The sequence below is a fragment of the Aquarana catesbeiana genome, linkage group LG11 (assembly GCF_042186555.1).
Source record: "Aquarana catesbeiana isolate 2022-GZ linkage group LG11, ASM4218655v1, whole genome shotgun sequence".
In the NCBI taxonomy this organism is placed as follows: domain Eukaryota; kingdom Metazoa; phylum Chordata; class Amphibia; order Anura; family Ranidae; genus Aquarana; species Aquarana catesbeiana.
Window position 1 is genome coordinate 6194203 of NC_133334.1, and position 20374 is coordinate 6214576.

Here is a 20374-nt window from a genome sequence, read left to right on the forward strand (position 1 = left end):
CTTCACCCCCTATCCACCTCTGCGCGCTGTCTACTGGCTCCACCCCCTACACACCTCTGAGCGCTGTCTACTGGCTCCACCCCTACCCACCTCTGCGCGCTGTCTACTGGCTCCACCCTCTACCCACCTCTGAGCGCTGTCTACTGGCTCCACCCCCTACCCACCTCTGAGCGCTGTCTACTGGCTCCACCCCCTACCCACTTCCCAGTTTCACCCCTTTTAGAGAATACAGAACCAAGTATCATTTCGTGCTACTAAGTAGTTTATATGGAAATGGATAGACCCCCCCACCCCAGCAACAATAGACCCCCTCAGCAACAATAGGCCCCACGCCAGCAACAATAGACCACCTCAGGAACAATAAGCCCCACCTCAGCAACAATAGTCCACCTCAGCAACAATGGTCCACCTCAGCAACAATAGACCCCCTAAGCAACAATAGGCCCCACCCCAGCAACAATAGACCCCCCCAGCAACAATAATCCCCACCCCAGCAACAATAGACCCCCTCAGCAACAATAAGCCCAACCCCAGCAACAATAGAACCCCTCATCAACAATAGGCCTCACCCCAGCAACAATAGATCCCCCACACAACAACAGACCTGCATCCTAGCAACAATGGACCCACCCCCTCAGCAACAATAGACCCCCACCAGCAGCAACAGATCTCCTAGCAGGCAGCATCAATAGATCCTCCAACAGCCAGCTACAATGAACCTCTCCCTCAACAGTAGATCCTTCTCAGCAACATAAGACCCCCAACACCCCCACCAGCAACAATAGACCTACCCAGGCTATGTAGAGTCCTGCATTACTAACAGGTTAATGCAGTGTTTCTCAACTCCAGTCCTCAAGGCGCCCCAACAGGTCAGGTTTTCAGGCTTCCCATTATATTGCACAGGTGATTTGATCAGTTTCACTGCCTTAGTAATTACCACAGACATTTCATCTGAGGGAAATCCTGAAAACATGACCTGTTGGGGCGCCTTGAGGACTGGAGTTGAGAAACACTGGGTTAATGTTTCAGTTTGTTTGTGCCCCTCCCTACAAATTTTGAGCACCAGCCGCCCCGGCTAGAATCTACTTCTGCTTTTCCAAATGGCGAACACTGAACATGAATTCTGGGCTGTTCTGGCGGCCAAGTTTTTTTTTTTTTTCTATGCAAAACAGAGCTGCATGATTGCGCCACCTTGTGGACATTTTTGAGTAATACAAGGTTCAGCATTTCACTTGGTTTCCAAAACAGGCTCATGTACCTCAGGAGAAGCAGGTATATACCGTATACTGTATATCGGCTCACCGATCCTTAGATGTAGTGTCTGCATTCATTTTTTTTATCCGCTTTTTTCATTTATTTTTACCCGGTGATCCTGCCAGCAAGCCTGTCATTTCTCAACTTAATTTAGAGGATGGAGCTGTCCAGACAAAATGTCAATTAAAGAGTTGAGGCAAATCATTTACCACTGAAAGGGATGCTTACAGTGATCAGCTTTCTTTCTTTTTTGAAACCTTTATACCAAAAGGAACTTAACTTTTACGGTAACTGCTTTTGAAGTGTGATCTCGAGTTCAGTTTCAGTTTGGTAATGTATCTAAATCTGCTAGTGCAACACTTCCTCCCTCCAGACTGACAAAGTTGCTGCCCAGGGGTGTCTTTGTTGCTCCTCCAGTGAAGTGAAGACACATGGGGCGGCCCGTCCATTAAGGGTGCACAGGTGCCGCCCCCCCATCCATCACTGCCTCCCCTATCCATGCACCTGGCCCCTTTCAGGATGCCGGGCGCAGGGATTCCAATGGGGGAGGGGAATTTGAAGCAATGAGGCTCTAATAGGCTTTAAAACAGGGTGGGCTTGGGGCACAGAGAATGCAAACGAGCCCACCCAGGTGTGTTACAACAGCAAATGAATATTCAACTATTGTAACACTGAACCTCCTCCCGACCAATCAGGAAGTGGGTTTTGACACCCGTCACCCGAATGGCTCAAAGAACAGGTGATCCTATTGGACTCCTCGGAGGAGAGGAAGAGCCGCACAGTGGAAGCCACCGATGGAGGAGAGGACATGGAGCTGCTGCATGCGCTGCCCACCTAAATAGGGTAAGTGCCTGGGGGGGGAGTGGAAGGTGCCGCCAGCCTCTCGGGGGGTGGAGTACCGAAGCCTGCTAGCAGCTTATTTAGTGTCAATCAGTACTCCCATTAGGATCTGTGTTCAACATTTACAACTGGAGCTGAGTCGCACCACTCACCGCCCGCCTGCAATATACTGCAGGCAAGCAGCGGCTGTAGGCAAAACGCCGTGCCCATACATTGCTGCCTACTTCTGGGTTTAGGGCACGCGCATGTGCACCCCCCCCCCTCCGCCCAGCTCATGCTGTGATTGTACACAACGGGAGCCTGCCAGCAAGTCCCAGCCAATGATTCATCACAGATGATACAGTAGATACCCTTGAAAAAGTCACGTGCGGTGTGACGTAACGCGTAGGGAGGAGCTTGGTGACATCAATTACGGTTACGGCCATTACTGGAAGTCCCTGTGTTTGGCACATTTTTTTTGCTGATGGCATTTTGCTACTTTTAAACTGTTATGCCACCAATTTTTTTTTTTTAAATAAAAAGCTATTTTTTTTACTACTACACTATGGAGGCTCTTCTCTTCTACCCTTTATCCCTGGAGACAATTTTTTAAAGGAGCTGGTCGTGGGACTCGGTGTCTGTGGAGAAATAGCCTTGAGACTGCAGTGACCATCCGTCTGGGATATACTCAAAGAGGAAGAAATAGGACACATCGGTGGTGTACATTTGTTGATGTTCGACTAGACCCATCTGGGGTCTTCCTTTGAGGTGAGAGGCGGGAGGCTAGCACACACTGGGTGTGGAATCAGGGCCGGATTAGCCACAAGGCCACCGAGGCCAGGCCTCGGGGCGGCAGTGGTGTAGGGGCGGCGCCGCTCCTGCAGCGACTTCGTGCTGCCCATTAAAGTCTATTATGGGCACCAGTGCCCATAGAAAAGATGGCCGCGAGCCGACCACGCAACTGCGCATGCGCCGTTCCGAAGCCGGCCGGGCTCGGGAAAGCTCGTAAGCGCTCGGCCGGGCGGCGCATGCGCAGTAGTGTGATTGCGCCGCCCGGCGCCATTTTTAAAAAAATTGAGAGTAGCTAGTAGTGTCAGCGGTGCGGCGGCGTGGGAGAAAGATGACATCTCTCATTGCCCGTACCGCTGTTCCGCCCTCCTCCTTCTGATGGCAGGCAGCATGGCAACATTGGCAAGGGACATCCCCATCTGGTGGCAAGTGACATCCCCATCTGGTGGCAAGGGACATCCCCATCTGGTGGCAAGTGACATCCCCATCTGGTGGCAAGTGACATCCCCATCTGGTGGCAGGCAGCGTGGCAAGTGACATCCCCATCTGGTGGCAAGTGACATCCCCATCTGGTGGCAGGCATGGTGGCAAGTGACATCCCCATCTGGTGGCAGGCAGCGTGGCAAGTGACATCCCCATCTGGTGGCAGGCATAGTGGCAAGTGACATCCCCATCTGGTGGCAAGTGACATCCCCATCTGGTGGCAAGTGACATCCCCATCTGGTGGCAGGCAGCGTGGCAAGTGACATCCCCATCTGGTGGCAAGTGACATCCCCATCTGGTGGCAAGTGACATCCCCATCTGGTGGCAGGCATGGTGGCAAGTGACATCCCCATCTGGTGGCAGGCAGCGTGGCAAGTGACATCCCCATCTGGTGGCAAGTGACATCCCCATCTGGTGGCAGGCATGGTGGCAAGTGACATCCCCATCTGGTGGCAAGTGACATCCCCAGCTGGTGGCAGGCAGCATGGCAAGTGACATCCCCATCTGGTGGCAAGTGACATCCCCATCTGGTGGCAAGTGACATCCCCATCTGGTGGCAGGCATGGTGGCAAGTGACATCCCCATCTGGTGGCAGGCAGCGTGGCAAGAGACATCCCCATCTGGTGGCAGGCATGGTGGCAAGTGACATCCCCATCTGGTGGCAAGTGACATCCCCATCTGGTGGCAGGCAGCGTGGCAAGTGACATCCCCATCTGGTGGCAAGTGACATCCCCATCTGGTGGCAAGTGACATCCCCATCTGGTGGCAGGCATGGTGGCAAGTGACATCCCCATCTGGTGGCAGGCAGCGTGGCAAGTGACATCCCCATCTGGTGGCAAGTGACATCCCCATCTGGTGGCAGGCATGGTGGCAAGTGACATCCCCATCTGGTGGCAAGTGACATCCCCAGCTGGTGGCAGGCAGCGTGGCAAGTGACATCCCCATCTGGTGGCAAGTGACATCCCCATCTGGTGGCAAGTGACATCCCCATCTGGTGGCAGGCATGGTGGCAAGTGACATCCCCATCTGGTGGCAGGCAGCGTGGCAAGAGACATCCCCATCTGGTGGCAGGCATGGTGGCAAGTGACATCCCCATCTGGTGGCAAGTGACATCCCCATCTGGTGGCAAGTGACATCCCCATCTGGTGGCAGGCAGCGTGGCAAGTGACATCCCCATCTGGTGGCAAGTGACATCCCCATCTAGTGGCAAGTGACATCCCCATCTGGTGGCAGGCATGGTTGCAAGTGACATCCCCATCTGGTGGCAGGCAGCGTGGCAAGTGACATCCCCATCTGGTGGCAAGTGACATCCCCATCTGGTGGCAGGCAGCGTGGCAAGTGACATCCCCATCTGGTGGCAAGTGACATCCCCATCTGGTGGCAGGCAGCGTGGCAAGTGACATCCCCATCTGGTGGCAAGTGACATCCCCATCTGGTGGCAGGCAGCGTGGCAAGTGACATCCCCATCTAGTGGCAAGTGACATCCCCATCTGGTGGCAGGCAGCGTGGCAAGTGACACCCCCATCTGGTGGCAGGCAGCGTAGCAAGTGACATCTCCATCTGGTGGCAGGCAGCGTAGCAAGTGACATCCCCATCTGGTGGCAGGCAGCGTAGCAAGTGACATCCCCATCTGGTGGCAGGCAGCGTGGAAGGTGACATCCCCATCTGGTGGCAGGCATGGTGGCAAGTGACATCCCCATCTGGTGGCAGGCAGCGTGGCAAGTGACATCCCCATCTGGTGGCAGGCATGGTGGCAAGTGACATCCCCATCTGGTGGCAGGCATAGTGGCAAGTGACAAGAGATGGTGGCAAGTGACACGCTCAGGGCTCCCAATGATTCTGCATTATGGTGACTTGAACTATTTCAGTTTATATTACAATGTAATGATAGAAGTAATGTATTTCAATCATCCTGACACCATAACAACCATGGTGCCGGGGATGATTGAAGCACTAACACCAGCCATTGCCTTGAAAAATTGCCTGCGAAAAATCCTTACCCCTCGCGCGCTTACCCTGAAGTATTTTTAGTCTGTACAATTAAAGCCAGTTATTTTCAGTGTTCTCGTGTATGGATATATGTTTTTAATTGATCTATTGTAGAAGTCATCGATAAACGTGGTGTGTGTGTATGTGTGTGTGTGTGTGTGTGTGTATGTGTGTGTGTGTGTGTGTGTGTGTGTGTGGGGGGGGGGGCGGCATTGAAAGACCCGGCCTTGGGGCGGCAAAGGGAGTAAATCCGGGCCTGTGTGGAATGGAAAAGGATTTCTACAAGTTATTATACTATTTGCTGGAAAAAACAGATATAAAAGCTGCGCTCAAAGGATGATAAAATAATATTATAAGTTGTGAAAACAAAGCAGCCAGCACCAAGATCTAGTCTCCAAATCTCACAATAGAAAATAATATAAAAAGGATGCGGCATGTTACTGTTTGTATATCTCATAGATTCACCTACGGTGATCAAACCCTTTTTCAAGGGCAGACAGCTTATACCACTGCATTGTGACTGTCTATTACTCACCTGTAACCTTGCTTATTGATATGTATGTTACATAACTTCTGTTTGCCAAAAAATTTAATAAAAACTTTTTGGGAAAAAAAAAAGGATGCGGCGCTAAAAAATGATTAAAGTGATACACAAAATAAGTATTTCTACAATATTAAACAAATAAACATAGGAATGAACACTAATATCCAAAAAGATAATAAATAACAAAATGTGAAAGATAATAAGTATGTAAAAGGTGAAGTCACCCCAAAAAATAAAGTCCACAAACTGAGGAAAAAAATCCGTGATTGGAAAGAAAAGTGCCAAAAAAAGGAAGATAAAGATGCAGGTGGGAAAATCTTCTATATCTCCTCACACCCAAGGTGGAATATCAAATGCGCTTCCTGGATCCTAGTGACTGCTATTACGGCAGTCAGAATCAGCACAGGGAATTGGGTCTCCCCACAACCTTGACGTAAGGTAACCGTAAGCAGCAGATGGTTCTCAGGGATGTAAAACAAAAAAACAATCCATAGCGTAATATGTCCGAACAGTCAATTTATTAAAAAAGAATTGCACTTACAGAAACTTGGTTAAAAAGCAGCATATTTCCATAGTAAAAACGAACATTGGCCAATCCCCAGACGACGTCCTATCATGACGAAACGCGTAGGGAGGAGCCTACGGCGTCACCACGTCCGTTCTCGTGTTGGGCTTTACACGAACCTAGGAAGCAGAGGCAACAGACGGAGACGCCAATGTTCGTTTTTACTATGGAAATATGCTGCTTTTTAACCGAGTTTCTGTAAGTGCAATTCTTTTTTAATAAATTGACTGTTCGGACATATTACGCTATGGATTGTTTTTTTGTTTTACATCCCTGAGAACCATCTGCTGCTTACGGTTACCTTACGTCAAGGTTGTGGGGCTACCCAATTCCCTGTGCTGATTCTGACTGCCGTAATAGCAGTCACTAGGATCCGGTAAGCGCATTTGATATTCCACCTTGGGTGTGAAGAGATATAGAAGATTTCTCCACCTGCATCTTTATCTTCCTTTTTTTGGCACTTTTCTTTCCAATCATGGATTTTTTTCCTCAGTTTGTGGACTTTATTTTTTGGGGTGACTTCACCTTTTACATACTTATTATCTTTCACATTTTGTTATTTATTATCTTTTTGGATATTAGTGTTCATTCCTATGTTTATTTGTTTAATATTGTAGAAATACTTATTTTGTGTATCACTTTAATCATTTTTTAGCGCCGCATCCTTTTTATATTATTTTATATTTATTATATATTATACTATTTGCATTTGGACTTTTTCCTTTCTTTGCTGCACTTACTCCTATAGAGACTATTGCTTAGCATTTGAAGTTACATTAGTCATCCCTATGAATTTCATATACATATCGTTTTGATGTCACTATTATTGCATTATTTTGCACATGGAGAAGTGAGATTGATAGAAGCACTTTAATATTAGCACTTTAAACTGTAGGATTGGTCTAGAGATACCCGGGAACAGTATTAGCACTTTACTATTAGCAATCCTTATTTAGTATTTTTGTAGAGGTATTTAGCGCTGCTTTACCACAAATCACATTTACTTTTGGTGCTGGCAACACTTCAGAAGTCAGCTGCTTTATATTTATCTGTAGCACCTGGGCACTTATATTGTTTACACGTTTAGTGGCGCATTAGTACTTCACGTTTAATATTCACCACAGGGACCTGCTGATCAGCTGTATCCAATCACAGCCCAGAGCCCTGTGTTGGTAAACAACGCAGAGCTCTGTACAGAGGGAGCGATCTTTCTGCAAAGCGGGGGATGGGAAACTGAGAGAGCTTTAGTAAAAAACATCACATTGCACACACATTACACATTGCTAGGCACACTTTTAACCCCTTGAGTGCCCCGAGAGTACCCCTTCCCAGCCAGTGTCATTAGTACAGTGACAGTGTATAGTATTAGCACCCGTGGCGGCCGCTCGCCCCCCTAATCTACATGCCGGATGCATGGATCTCAATGGGTTGAAGGCTCTAATTGGCTTAAAAAAAGGGTGGGCTCTGGGCGCAGAGCGCTGATCCTGGAGCCCACTCAGTAGTGTGACAATAGCAAATTAATATTCGGTATTGTCTTCCTGCTTCTCCTCCCAACTTAAGACCCGGCTTAAGACCCGAATGGCCGAGAGGAGAAGCAATTGCATTGGCCGCTGAGGAGGAAGCCACCGAGGAGGAGACGCAGGAAGGAGCTGCCGAGGAAGAGGAGACGCAAGAAGGAGCCGAAGCTGCCTGCGATCTAGATGGGATATATGCTGGGCTGGTGGGTGGATGAGCGAGCGACGGGGGATGTTTCCCTGATCGACTGACCGAATGGAGGGGAGGGGTTGGTGGGTGGTTTGTTTGCTGCCCCCCCCAAAAAAAAAAAATGGAGCACCAGCTGCCACTGATTAGCACTGATCATTATATTAGTGTCATTGGAGATGTCAGTGGCAGTTAGTCAGTTCCCCCCAGCATCAGTTATTGTCAGATTTCCTGCCGCCTGATCGCATTATAAGTCGCTGATTACTTGTATAAAAAAATAAAAATTCCAGTTATATAAAACTTTCACAAAACCAGACTCTGTATTCACTATATCTGATCTCCCCAGGACTCTGCAGTCACTATATCTGATCTCCCCAGGACTCTGCATGCACTATATCTGATCTCCCCAGGACTCTGCATTCACTATATCTGATCTCCCCAGGAGCCTGCATTCACTATATCTGCTCTCCCCAGGAGCCTGCATTCACTATATCTGATCTCCCCAGGAGCCTGCATTCACTATATCTGATCTCCCCAGGACTCTGCAGTCACTATATCTGGTCTCCCCAGGACTCTGCATTCACTATATCTGCTCTCCCCAGGACTCTGCACTCACTATATCTGGTCTCCCCAGGACTCTGCATTCACTATATCTGCTCTCCCCAGGACTCTGCACTCACTATATCTGGTCTCCCCAGGACTCTGCATTCACTATATCTGGTCTCCCCAGGAGCCTGCAGTCACTATATCTGATCTCCCCAGGACTCTGCACTCACTATATCTGGTCTCCCCAGGAGCCTGCAGTCACTATATCTGATCTCCCCAGGAGCCTGCATTCACTATATCTGATCTCCCCAGGAGCCTGCAGTCACTATATCTGCTCTCCCCAGGAGCCTGCATTCACTATATCTGGTCTCCCCAGGAGCCTGCAGTCACTATATCTGATCTCCCCAGGACTCTGCACTCACTATATCTGGTCTCCCCAGGAGCCTGCAGTCACTATATCTGATCTCCCCAGGAGCCTGCAGTCATTATATCTGCTCTGCCCAGGAGCCTGCAGTCATTATATCTGCTCTCCCCAGGACTCTGCATTCACTATATCTGATCTCCCCAGGACTCTGCAGTCACTATATCTGGTCTCCCCAGGACTCTGCATTCACTATATCTGCTCTCCCCAGGACTCTGCACTCACTATATCTGGTCTCCCCAGGACTCTGCATTCACTATATCTGCTCTCCCCAGGACTCTGCACTCACTATATCTGGTCTCCCCAGGACTCTGCATTCACTATATCTGGTCTCCCCAGGAGCCTGCAGTCACTATATCTGATCTCCCCAGGACTCTGCACTCACTATATCTGGTCTCCCCAGGAGCCTGCAGTCACTATATCTGATCTCCCCAGGAGCCTGCATTCACTATATCTGATCTCCCCAGGAGCCTGCAGTCACTATATCTGCTCTCCCCAGGAGCCTGCATTCACTATATCTGGTCTCCCCAGGAGCCTGCAGTCACTATATCTGATCTCCCCAGGACTCTGCACTCACTATATCTGGTCTCCCCAGGAGCCTGCAGTCACTATATCTGATCTCCCCAGGAGCCTGCAGTCATTATATCTGCTCTGCCCAGGAGCCTGCAGTCATTATATCTGCTCTCCCCAGGACTCTGCATTCACTATATCTGATCTCCCCAGGACTCTGCATTCACTATATCTGCTCTCCCCAGGAGCCTGCAGTCACTATATCTGATCTCCCCAGGACCCTGCATTCACTATATCTGATCTCCCCAGGAGCCTGCAGTCACTATATCTGCTCTCCCCAGGACTCTGCATTCACTATATCTGCTCTCCCCAGGAGCCTGCATTCACTATATCTGGTCTCCCCAGGACCCTGCAGTCACTATATCTGCTCTCCCCAGGAGCCTGCAGTCTCTATATCTGGTCTCCCCAGGACTCTGCATTCACTATATCTGGTCTCCCCAGGACTCTGCAGTCACTATATCTGCTGTCCCCAGGAGCCTGCAGTCTCTATATCTGGTCTCCCCAGGACTCTGCATTCACTATATCTGATCTCCCCAGGAGCCTGCATTCACTATATCTGCTCTCCCCAGGACTCTGCATTCACTATATCTGCTCTCCCCAGGACCCTGCATTCACTATATCTGGTCTCCCGAGGAGCCTGCATTCACTATATCTGGTCTCCCCAGGACCCTGCAGTCACTATATCTGGTCTCCCCAGGACCCTGCATTCACTATATCTGCTCTCCCCAGGAGCCTGCAGTCACTATATCTGGTCTCCCCAGGGCCCTGCAGTCACTATATCTGATCTCCCCAGGAGCCTGCATTCACTATATCTGATCTCCCCAGGAGCCTGCATTCACTATATCTGGTCTCCCCAGGACTCTGCAGTCACTATATCTGATCTCCCCAGGAGCCTGCATTCACTATATCTGATCTCCCCAGGAGCCTGCATTCACTATATCTGGTCTCCCCAGGACTCTGCAGTCACTATATCTGCTCTCCCCAGGACTCTGCATTCACTATATCTGCTCTCCCACAGAACATGAAAATACAATAATTTTAGTAAATATAAACTGCTAAATACCTTTTCTCATGAGCAGTATATAGCAGTCTTGTGACCTCTATCAGTGTCTGGTTAAAGCTTGTAGGAGGAGTTTTCATTCTACTCAGACTGTCCTATGAGGCTGCAGGACCCCTGACCCTCTGTCTCGACAGTGCTGATTGGCCCTGTGCTGATCACATCCCCCCCCCCCCCCCCCCCCCGAGAAAAAAAATCTCTCCAGCAATACACACCAGACTGAGCACGTGCAGAGTGTCCCCAAGGCTCTGTACTATCAGCAGATAGATTGGGGACAGTTGAAGAAGGGGAGGATCAAAGAAGGCCAGATCAAACAGTCTTTTTACACAATGCAGAGGATTAACCCCTTACGTTCCACAGTGAGTATAACCAGCATGCTTTACTGCACATACAGACTGATTTTACTGTTGTGGGTTTAGTAACACTTTAACCGTTTGCCGACCGTATACTGTATATACACAGCGGCAAAGTGGCTCCTCTGTGCAGGATCACTTTCCTGGAAGTGATCTTGCACTTCCGGGTCTGGGGTGCGCACTGTGATTGGACACAGAGGGAGCTAATCAGTGGGTCCGGCAGACACGATTTCCGCCAGGACCCACCAATCGTTCCTGCGAGAGACAGAAGGGCGGTCTGCCGATGTAAACAAGGCAGATCATCGTTCTATGAGAAGGGGAGGAAGTGATCCCGTGTGATCCTGTGTTTCTGCTAAGCATTCTGCTAAACTATTTTGAAAATTTAGAGCGTTTTTTTTTTTAGAAGTGTATTACAAGCATTTTACAGCTTCAGGCGTTTTTTTGTTTATCCAATAGAAAGCACTAAGGGGAGGAGAGGGGGAGGAGATTAGAGGTAGAGAGCACAAAATGCTCATAAGAACACTAAGTTTTTTTCAGGCATTTCTACTGATGTCTATGGGGGGCCAAAAACACTCGTAATCTGCCAAAAAGGAGCTCATGACTTTTTCTGGAGTGACAGGAAGTTGGGGAACGCTCCTATGTGAAGAGGGGCGGCCATTGAAATGAATGGGATTCGACTTGTTGAGCGTTTTAGAACTGCAAGCTTCAAACTGAAAATCGCTCAGGTGTGAAAAAGGGGCCTAAGATTAGGAATAGTGTTACTATACTAGCCAAATTACCCGGTGAAAATAAAAAGAAACAAATAGTCAGATAAGGAAAACTAATGCAGCCACACATTTGAGTTTAAACACAAGTAAATTATGTTATCTCTTTAGAAAGTAGCTGAAAAAAACCCAAAGATGAAACATTGTAATAATATGCAATTGTAGCCGTGTCTCTGGATAAATTCATCACAAGCCGATTAAATATTTTAGTTATTATGAAATGAGAGATTTATTATATTCACTGCAAAAAACACCAATTCTCATGTGTCAGATATTTATGAAGGAAAGTATTTGACACCCTCCCCCAATCTATGTATCCTGTGTGCAAATCATAATTCCTCACACTGAGCTCCATTGGAAGGGTTTAGAAGCAGTGGCGGCTGGTGGTGAATTGTTTTGCGGGGGTGGCAAACAGTACACCCAAAGCCACCCCCCCAGTCGGTCGCATTGCCCCCCCCAGTCCTGTTGCATATATAGGTATATAGTGCAGGTACAGTGCCTTGAAAATGTATTCACACCCCTTGAAAATGATAAATGATACAAATAAATACGTGAAAAGTGTGTGTGTGTGTGTGTGTGTGTGTGTGTGTGTGTGGGGGGGGCATTTGTATTCAGCCTCCTTTACTCTGATACCCCTAACTAAAATCTAGGGGAACCAATTGTCTTCAGAAGTCACCTAATTAGTAAATAGAGTCCACCTGTGTGTCATTTCATCTCAGTATAAATACAGCTGTTCTGTGAAGCCCTCAGAGGTTTGTTAGAGAACCTTAGTGAACAAACAGCATCATGAAGGCCAAGGAACACACCAGACAGGTCAGGGATAAAGTTGTGGAGAAGTATAAAGCAGGGTTAGGTTATAAAAAGATCTCCCAAGCTTTGAACATCTCACTGAGCTCTGTTCAATCCATCATCGGAAAATGGAAAGAGTATGGCACAACTGCAAACCTACCAAGACATGGCCGTCCACCTAAACTGACCAGCCGGGCAAGGAGAGCATTCATCAGAGAAGAGCCAAGAGGTCCATGGTAACTCTGGAGGAGCTGCAGAGATCCACAGCTCAGGTGGGAGAATCTGTCTACAGGACAACTATTAGTCGTGTTCTCCACAAATCTGCCCTTTATGGAAGACACCCTGAACACACCATCCCCACCGTGAAACATGGTGGTGGCAGCATCATGTGGTGGGGATGGTTTTCTTCAGCAGGGACAGGGAAGCTGGTCAGAGTTGATGGGAAGATGGATGGAGACAAATACAGGACAATCTTAGAAGAAGACCTGTTAGAGTCTACAAAAGACTTGAGACTGGGGCGGAGGTTCACCTTCCAGCAGGACAACGACCCGAAACATCCAGCCAGAGCTACAATGGAATGGTTTATATCAAAGCATATTCATGTGTTAGAATGGCCCAGTCACAGTCCAGACCTAAATCACATTGAGAATCTGTGGCAAGACTTGAAAATTGCTGTTCACAGACGCTCTCCATCCAATCTGACAGAGCTTGAGATATTTTACAAAGAAGAATGGGCAGAAATGTCCTCTCTAGATGTGCAAAGCTGGTAGAGACATCCCCAAAAAGACTTGTAGAGAAAGGGGGTTCTACAAAGTATTGACTCCGGGGGGCGCCATACAAATGTCCCTCCCCCCACACTTTTCACATATTTATTTGTATCATTTATCATTTTCCTTCCACTTCACAATTATGTGACACTTTGTGTTGGTCTATCACATAAAATCCCAATAAAATACATTTACATTTTTGGTTGTAACATGACAACATGTGGGGCATTTCAAGGGGTATGAATACTTTTTCAAGGTACTGTATACCTGCAACAGTTTTTTTTTATAGTGACAGGGTCTCTTTAAAAACTAACTGAGGATCATCTGAATAATACCACAGGGTACCCCATTATTGTTTATCATCATGTGAACCTTATATTTAGATTTTAGATTTTTTAGCACAAAAGAATGACTTTCCCAGGCACTGACATGGGCTAAAATAAAAAAATAAAATTTTTTTCCTTTTATGTCATAGAGCAACGTACATGACATCACACTGCCTGACCAACATGGAGAAGATTCCAGGACTAGTCACATTACAACGTGTGTGATATTAAACTCTCAGTATTGAAAGCCCCAAAACACACCCTAGTGTAATTACAACAATAAATAAATAATATATAAAATTGATATAAATATATTGATATAACTTTAAAAATTTGCAACAAATACGTGCAAAGAAAAAAAAAACAATAATTATAATAATAATAATAAAAATAAATAATAAATAGTCCAATAAATCAAGTAAAACCAGAGCAATTCGCATTGTACAAACTACCAGAGCAATCATTCATATCCTTAATATTACCCACAAAAATGTCATTACAGAGAACACTTTATTACTTAATACACATAAAAAAACACTTATATAAAAAGATATTTTTATAAATGTAAATAAATATTAAAAATGACATATTAACCCTAAAAAGGTCACAAGGTTTGCATAAAAAAATATATTTTATATACATAAAAAAGAAAATATATATTTACACTAACACATTAACCCTTAATGAATCTTAGGACAGTCTTTTTATATTACATAATATACATAAAAAAAAGAAAAAAAATATATTTTTCAACATATTAACCCTTAATGAACCATTGGGGACCATACAGAATATCCACATCACTGAAAAATAAAAAAAATAAAAACACAAAAAAACACAATTAAAACACAACTGATTGACGGATATTCTGACAATCGTCTCATAGTAGCGAGTCTGATATCTCATGTATAGCCCCGTGTACACGATGCGTTCTTCCTTCTCTCGTATTGGAATAAAGGAATCATGAACGATTTACATGACTAGGGCCCGTTCACACCATGGAAACGCAGTGCGGATGTGTTCCAGATGCTTTTCTGCATGCGCGCTTTTGATGCATTTTCGGTGCGTTTTTGGTGCATTTTTGATGCAGTTTATTGCATTTTTTCCCCCTCTTTTTTTCTTAACTTTTAAGGCCAGTTCACACCCTAGAAACGCAGTCCGGATGTGATCCAGGTGCTTTTCTGCATGCGCGCTTTTGATGCATTTTTTGTGCGTTTTGATGCAGTACAGTGCTTTTTTCCCCCCTCTTTTTTCTTAACCTTAAATAAGGATAAGTGTCTTGCAGTGCGTTTTTAGTGCATTTAGGTGCATTCCGGTGCATTTTTGATGCGTTTTACAGCGTTTCAGTACAGTCCAGTGCAGAAAAAATGCAGCATGTTCTACTTTTTTTCTAGAACTGGAAAGCACTGGAACGGCAAGCACTGGTGTGAACGATGCCATTGAAAACCATGTAACCTACTTTCCGTGCGTTTTTGACGCAGAAAAAAAAACACACTGAACTGCATGTGGTGTGAACGGGCCCTAAGTCAGTACATAGGAGACAATTCACACGGATTATATTCTATGTACATTACAGAGCAAATGTAAAGGAAAAGAGGTAAGGAAAGAGACAACTAGCGACCCTTGAAATGGGGGGGAGAGGAGAGGGGGGGGAGTCAGGGGAGGTGAAGGGCTCACAATGAGAATCGCACAGAACTATGCCATGCGTTCCCGTACGATTCACATGCAGTTCTATGCGCATGCATACTGTTGGAAACTTACTGCAGCGGCATGACATGGTACTTCTGTATCATCACATCCGGTGCAGCCGAGAAGCGCACTGCATTTGCAACCTGCGTTTGGGGTGTCATTAACTTAATCTTGACACCCGCTGCAGATTGCACCTGCAATGCATTTTGAACACGGTGCAGGAAAGCAGGTTCTGGTGTGAATTGTCCTGGAGAGGGGGGAGAGAGAGGGAAGAAAAGAAGAGAGGGAGAGAGAGGAAGAGTGGGAGGGGAGATGACAAAAAAGGGAGAGAGAAAGAGGGGGGGAGAAAGGGAGCGTGGGGGAGAGAGAGAGAGAGAGAGAGAAAGGGAGGGGGGAGGGAGATGACGAGATAGAGAGAGAAGGGGGGGAGATAAGGAGAGGGAGAGAGGGGGGGAGAGAGAGGGGGGAGAGATAGGGAGAGAGATGGGGAGATGGTCAGGTAAATAAAGAAGAAAGAGAGAGGAGAGCAGTGGTGGCCTGTCCAATACAGGGCGCCCCCTAATCCATGCGCCCCGGCCCCTAATCCACATGCAGTGCGCCAGACACATGGATTTCAATGTTTTTTTTTTTTTTTAGAAGCACATGATTAAATTGGCTTCAAAAAAGGGTGGGCTTGGGGCGCAGAGCACTGTGCCCTGAGGCCACCCAGTTGTGTGACAATAGTGGATTAATTTTCGCCATTGTCTTCCTGATTCTTCTCCCGGCCAATCAGGAAGCGGGTCTTAAGATCCGATTGGTCGAGGGGAGAAGCAATCGTATTGGCCGCTGAGGGAAGGAGGATGAAGTGCCGTGAAGTCGGAGGCGCAGGCTGAAGCGGCCGTGAATCCGGAGACGCAGAAAGGAGTTTGGGGGGGGTGGGCGAGCGAGCAACAGGGGGGTGGGAGTTTGACTGAGCAGCTGACAGACTGACAGTGGGGGGGGAGGGGCGAGTGTCGGGTGTCATGTTTGTCCCCCCCCCCCAAAAAATATACAGCACCAGCCACCACTGGAGGAGAGAGAGGGAGAGAGGGAGGGAGGGGGGAGGAGATGCAGAAAGAGAGAGACTGGGGGTGGGGTGGGGGGGTGGGTAGGGGGAGAGAGGGAGATGGAGAAAAAGAGAGGGTGAGGGGGTGAGAGAGGAACTGGGAGAAAGAGAGATAGGGAAATGGAGAAAGAAGAAAGAGAGAGGAGAGAGAGGAAGAGGGGGAGGATGAGATGGAGAAGGAGGGGGAGAGATAGAGGGGATAAAATAGGGATGGAGAGAGATGGGGGGGAGATGGGGGGGGTGGTAGGGTAAGAGGGTAGGGGGAGAGGAAGTGGGGAGAGAGGGAGATGGAGAAAAAGAGAGAGGGAGAGGAGGAGAGAGAGAGACGGGGAGATGGAGAAAGAAGAAAGAGATTGAGGAGAGAGAGGGAGAGGGGGGGATGAGATGGAGAAAGAGGGGGAGAGATGGGGGGGTAAGAGGGTAGGGGGAGAAGAAGCGGGGAGAGAGGGAGAGGGGGTGAGAGAGAGGGTGAGAGAGAGGGAGAGGGGGTGAGAGAGAGGGGGTGAGAGTGGGGTAGAGAGAGGGAGAGGGGGGTAGAGGGGGTGAGAGAGAGAGAGAGAGAGGGGGGTGAGAGAGAGGGGGAGAGAGAGAGAGAGAGAGGGGGGGGTGAGAGAGGGGGAGAGGGGGTGAGAGAGGGAGAGGGGTAGAGAGAGAGGGGTAGAGAGAGAGAGGGGGAGAGAGAGAGAGGGGGAGAAAGAGAGGGAGAGGGGTTGAGAGAGAGAGAGAGAGAGAGAAAGGGGGTGAGAGAGACATGGAGATAGAGAAAGCAGAAAGAGATTGAGGAGAGAGAGGGAGAGGGGAAGGATGAGATGGAGAAAGAGGGGGAGAGATGGGGGGGAGAAGAAAGGGAGGGTGGAAGAAGGAGAGATAGGGAGAGGGAGGGTGAGAGGTTGAGGTGTGTAGTGGGGGAGATAATGAAAAAGAGAGGAGGTGAGAGAGCGGGAATGGGAGAAAGATGAATAGGAGGTATGGAGAAAGAGCGGGAATGGGAGAGAGAGAGAGAGAGAGAGGAAGAGGAGGTATGGAGAAGAAGAGCGGGAATGGGAGAGAGAGAGAGAGGAAGAGGAGGTATGTAGAAAGAGCGGGAATGGGAGAGAGAGAGGAAGAGGAGGTATGGAGAAGAAGAGCAGGAATGGGAGAGAGATGGGAAGAGGAGGTATGGAGAAGAAGAGCAGGAATGGGAGAGAGAGAGGAAGAGGAGGTATGTAGAAAGAGCGGGAATGGGAGAGAGAGAGGAAGAGGAGGTATGGAGAAGAAGAGCAGGAATGGGAGAGAGATGGGAAGAGGAGGTATGGAGAAGAAGAGCGGGAATGGGAGAGAGATGGGAAGAGGAGGTATGGAGAAGAAGAGCAGGAATGGGAGAGAGAGAGGAAGAGGAGGTATGTAGAAAGAGCGGGAATGGGAGAGAGAGAGGAAGAGGAGGTATGGAGAAGAAGAGCAGGAATGGGAGAGAGATGGGAAGAGGAGGTATGGAGAAGAAGAGCGGGAATGGGAGAGAGATGGGAAGAGGAGGTATGGAGAAGAAGAGCGGGAATGGGAGAGAGATGGGAAGAGGAGGTATGGAGAAGAAGAGCGGGAATGGGAGAGAGATGGGAAGAGGAGGTATGGAGAAGAAGAGCAGGAATGGGAGAGAGATGGGAAGAGGAGGTATGGAGAAGAAGAGCGGGAATGGGAGAGAGATGGGAAGAGGAGGTATGGAGAAGAAGAGCGGGAATGGGAGAGAGATGGGAAGAGGAGGTATGGAGAAGAAGAGCGGGAATGGGAGAGAGATGGGAAGAGGAGGTATGGAGAAGAAGAGCGGGAATGGGAGAGAGATGGGAAGAGGAGGTATGGAGAAGAAGAGCGGGAATGGGAGAGAGATGGGAAGAGGAGGTATGGAGAAGAAGAGCGGGAATGGGAGAGAGATGGGAAGAGGAGGTATGGAAAAGAAGAGCGGGAATGGGAGAGAGATGGGAAGAGGAGGTATGGAGAAGAAGAGCAGGAATGGGAGAGAGATGGGAAGGGGGGGGGGTATGGAGAAGAAGAGCGGGAATGGGAGAGAGATGGGGATAAAATGCGGGTAAAATACAAGATGACGGATTCGCATGCACAATCTTTAACCTTCGATTTCGGAGTATTCAGAATTCAGTTCTGCATTTTTCTTATTCTGAAAATCGAATGAAGAGAGTTTTTATTGCCCAGCGATGACTTCCCTCTACGTTATAATTCTCAGGCGACAACCCTTCCTATCCAAATCCTCCGACACGTAAAAGGCGGCATGGAGGGGTTCGCTGAATTTGGCGGTGAAGGTGTACAGGTGTCTGATCCGATCGCCCAGCTCATAGAAGGCCAGCTGTCCATCTTCGTACTCCAGATGCACCCGCAGAGTGTTGTTGGAGGGTTGTGGGGGTAACGTGAGGCTTTTATTGTCATGCCAGACTGAGTATGTGTTATTAGACCTGCGCAGGCACCAAGATTCCCGATTATATCCAAGGAAGGAGGCGTCGCCTCTCCTGAGCATGCTGGAGTATGCCACCCCTATCCTCCAGTCTCCGGTCCTACTGCTCTCCACGTCCCAGTAATGGCGGCCCACCAAAAACACTCTGACGCTTACAACTTGGTTATACTGAAATCTGTGCGGCGTCATTGGCCGGTTCAGTGGTCTCATTGTCCAGTAGATGGTCTTCAGATCCTCGGAAATGCTGATTTGGTTACCAGCCGTGTTCTCATCCAGTAACAGGTCTGAAGCCGCATGAGAATTGGCCGGGGTCAAGCGACCAATCTCCTTCAGGTTAATGCTGGTCCCTGGTCCTGCCAGCGTATCAGATACTCCGGAGCGCAATATTCCCGTAGCAGATAATGCATTGGATAATCCTTTCCTAATGGTCAGTGAGATCAGGTCTTCATCCAGGTCACCTACGTTATCCATCTCTCGTTCTTTGCTTTCTTCCTCTCTGGAAACACAGAAGTCAGCAGTGTCCTTTTCCTGTAGGACAGTCACGGGGTCCCCCATGTTGCACATCTCCTCAATGTAGAAGATCTTAGCGCACAGCTCGTTCTTCTTGATGTCCAGATTTTCAATCACATGAGAGACCGAGAGTGAGATCTTCTCCTCCTGCTTGGAGATCTCGCTCAGGACTCTCTTCTCCAGATCTTGGATCTGCCTCCTGATTTCCCTGAACAGGGCGGTGACCCTGACCATCAAACCAGCGGCTGCCTCTCTGACTCTTCTGCTGTGCTCTTGCAGTTTGTGAACCCTCTTCTCCGTCTGCACCCTCTGCGAGGTCAACCTCTCCTGAACTTGCCTCAGCTTGTCCAGCTTCTTCTCGGAGGCTTCCGCCAGGGTCTCCACTCTGTGCCCTACGTGGTCCCCATCCAGCCGGCAAGTCACGCAGACGCAGGCTGAGTCCTCAATGCAGTAAAACTCCAGGATTTTATTGTGGATGGGGCATTTGCTGTTCCTCAGGCACCTGGTGGGTTCCGTCAGCAGGTGCTCCGGTGACTTGATGTGGACGCTCAGGTGATTGTCACACAAAGAGGCTTCACAAAGGAGACAGGACTTGACAGCTGGAACGAGGGTGTGGATGCAGTAGGTGCAGAAGATCCCGCTTTCCTTCTGGGTGGCTTGGGACCGCACTCTGTCGGCGATGTTCCGGAGATCCAGGTTGGGATGCAGAGCCGGACGGTCCGGGAACTCTTTCCTGCACCGAGGACACTTGTAAACTCCGGAGCCCATTTGTTCATCCAAAGCTTTTTCTATGCACTCCCGGCAGTAGCTGTGACCACATCTCAGGTTCACCGGATCGGTGTAAATGTTCAGGCAGATGGAGCAGTTCAGGTCATCGCTGGTGTCGGCTAACGCCATTGTTGGGGGGGAAAAATGAA

General features: G+C 48.4%; 1 protein-coding gene across 1 annotated transcript; it reads right to left on the bottom strand.

The window, feature by feature from the left end:
• Positions 1 to 18704: 18704 nt before the first annotated feature.
• On the bottom strand, positions 18705 to 20354 carry LOC141112894 (E3 ubiquitin/ISG15 ligase TRIM25-like). The gene has a single exon (XM_073605997.1). It carries the CDS (start codon positions 20352 to 20354, stop codon positions 18705 to 18707), a length of 1650 nt encoding a protein of 549 aa, XP_073462098.1.
• Between the last annotated feature and the right edge of the window lie 20 nt (positions 20355 to 20374).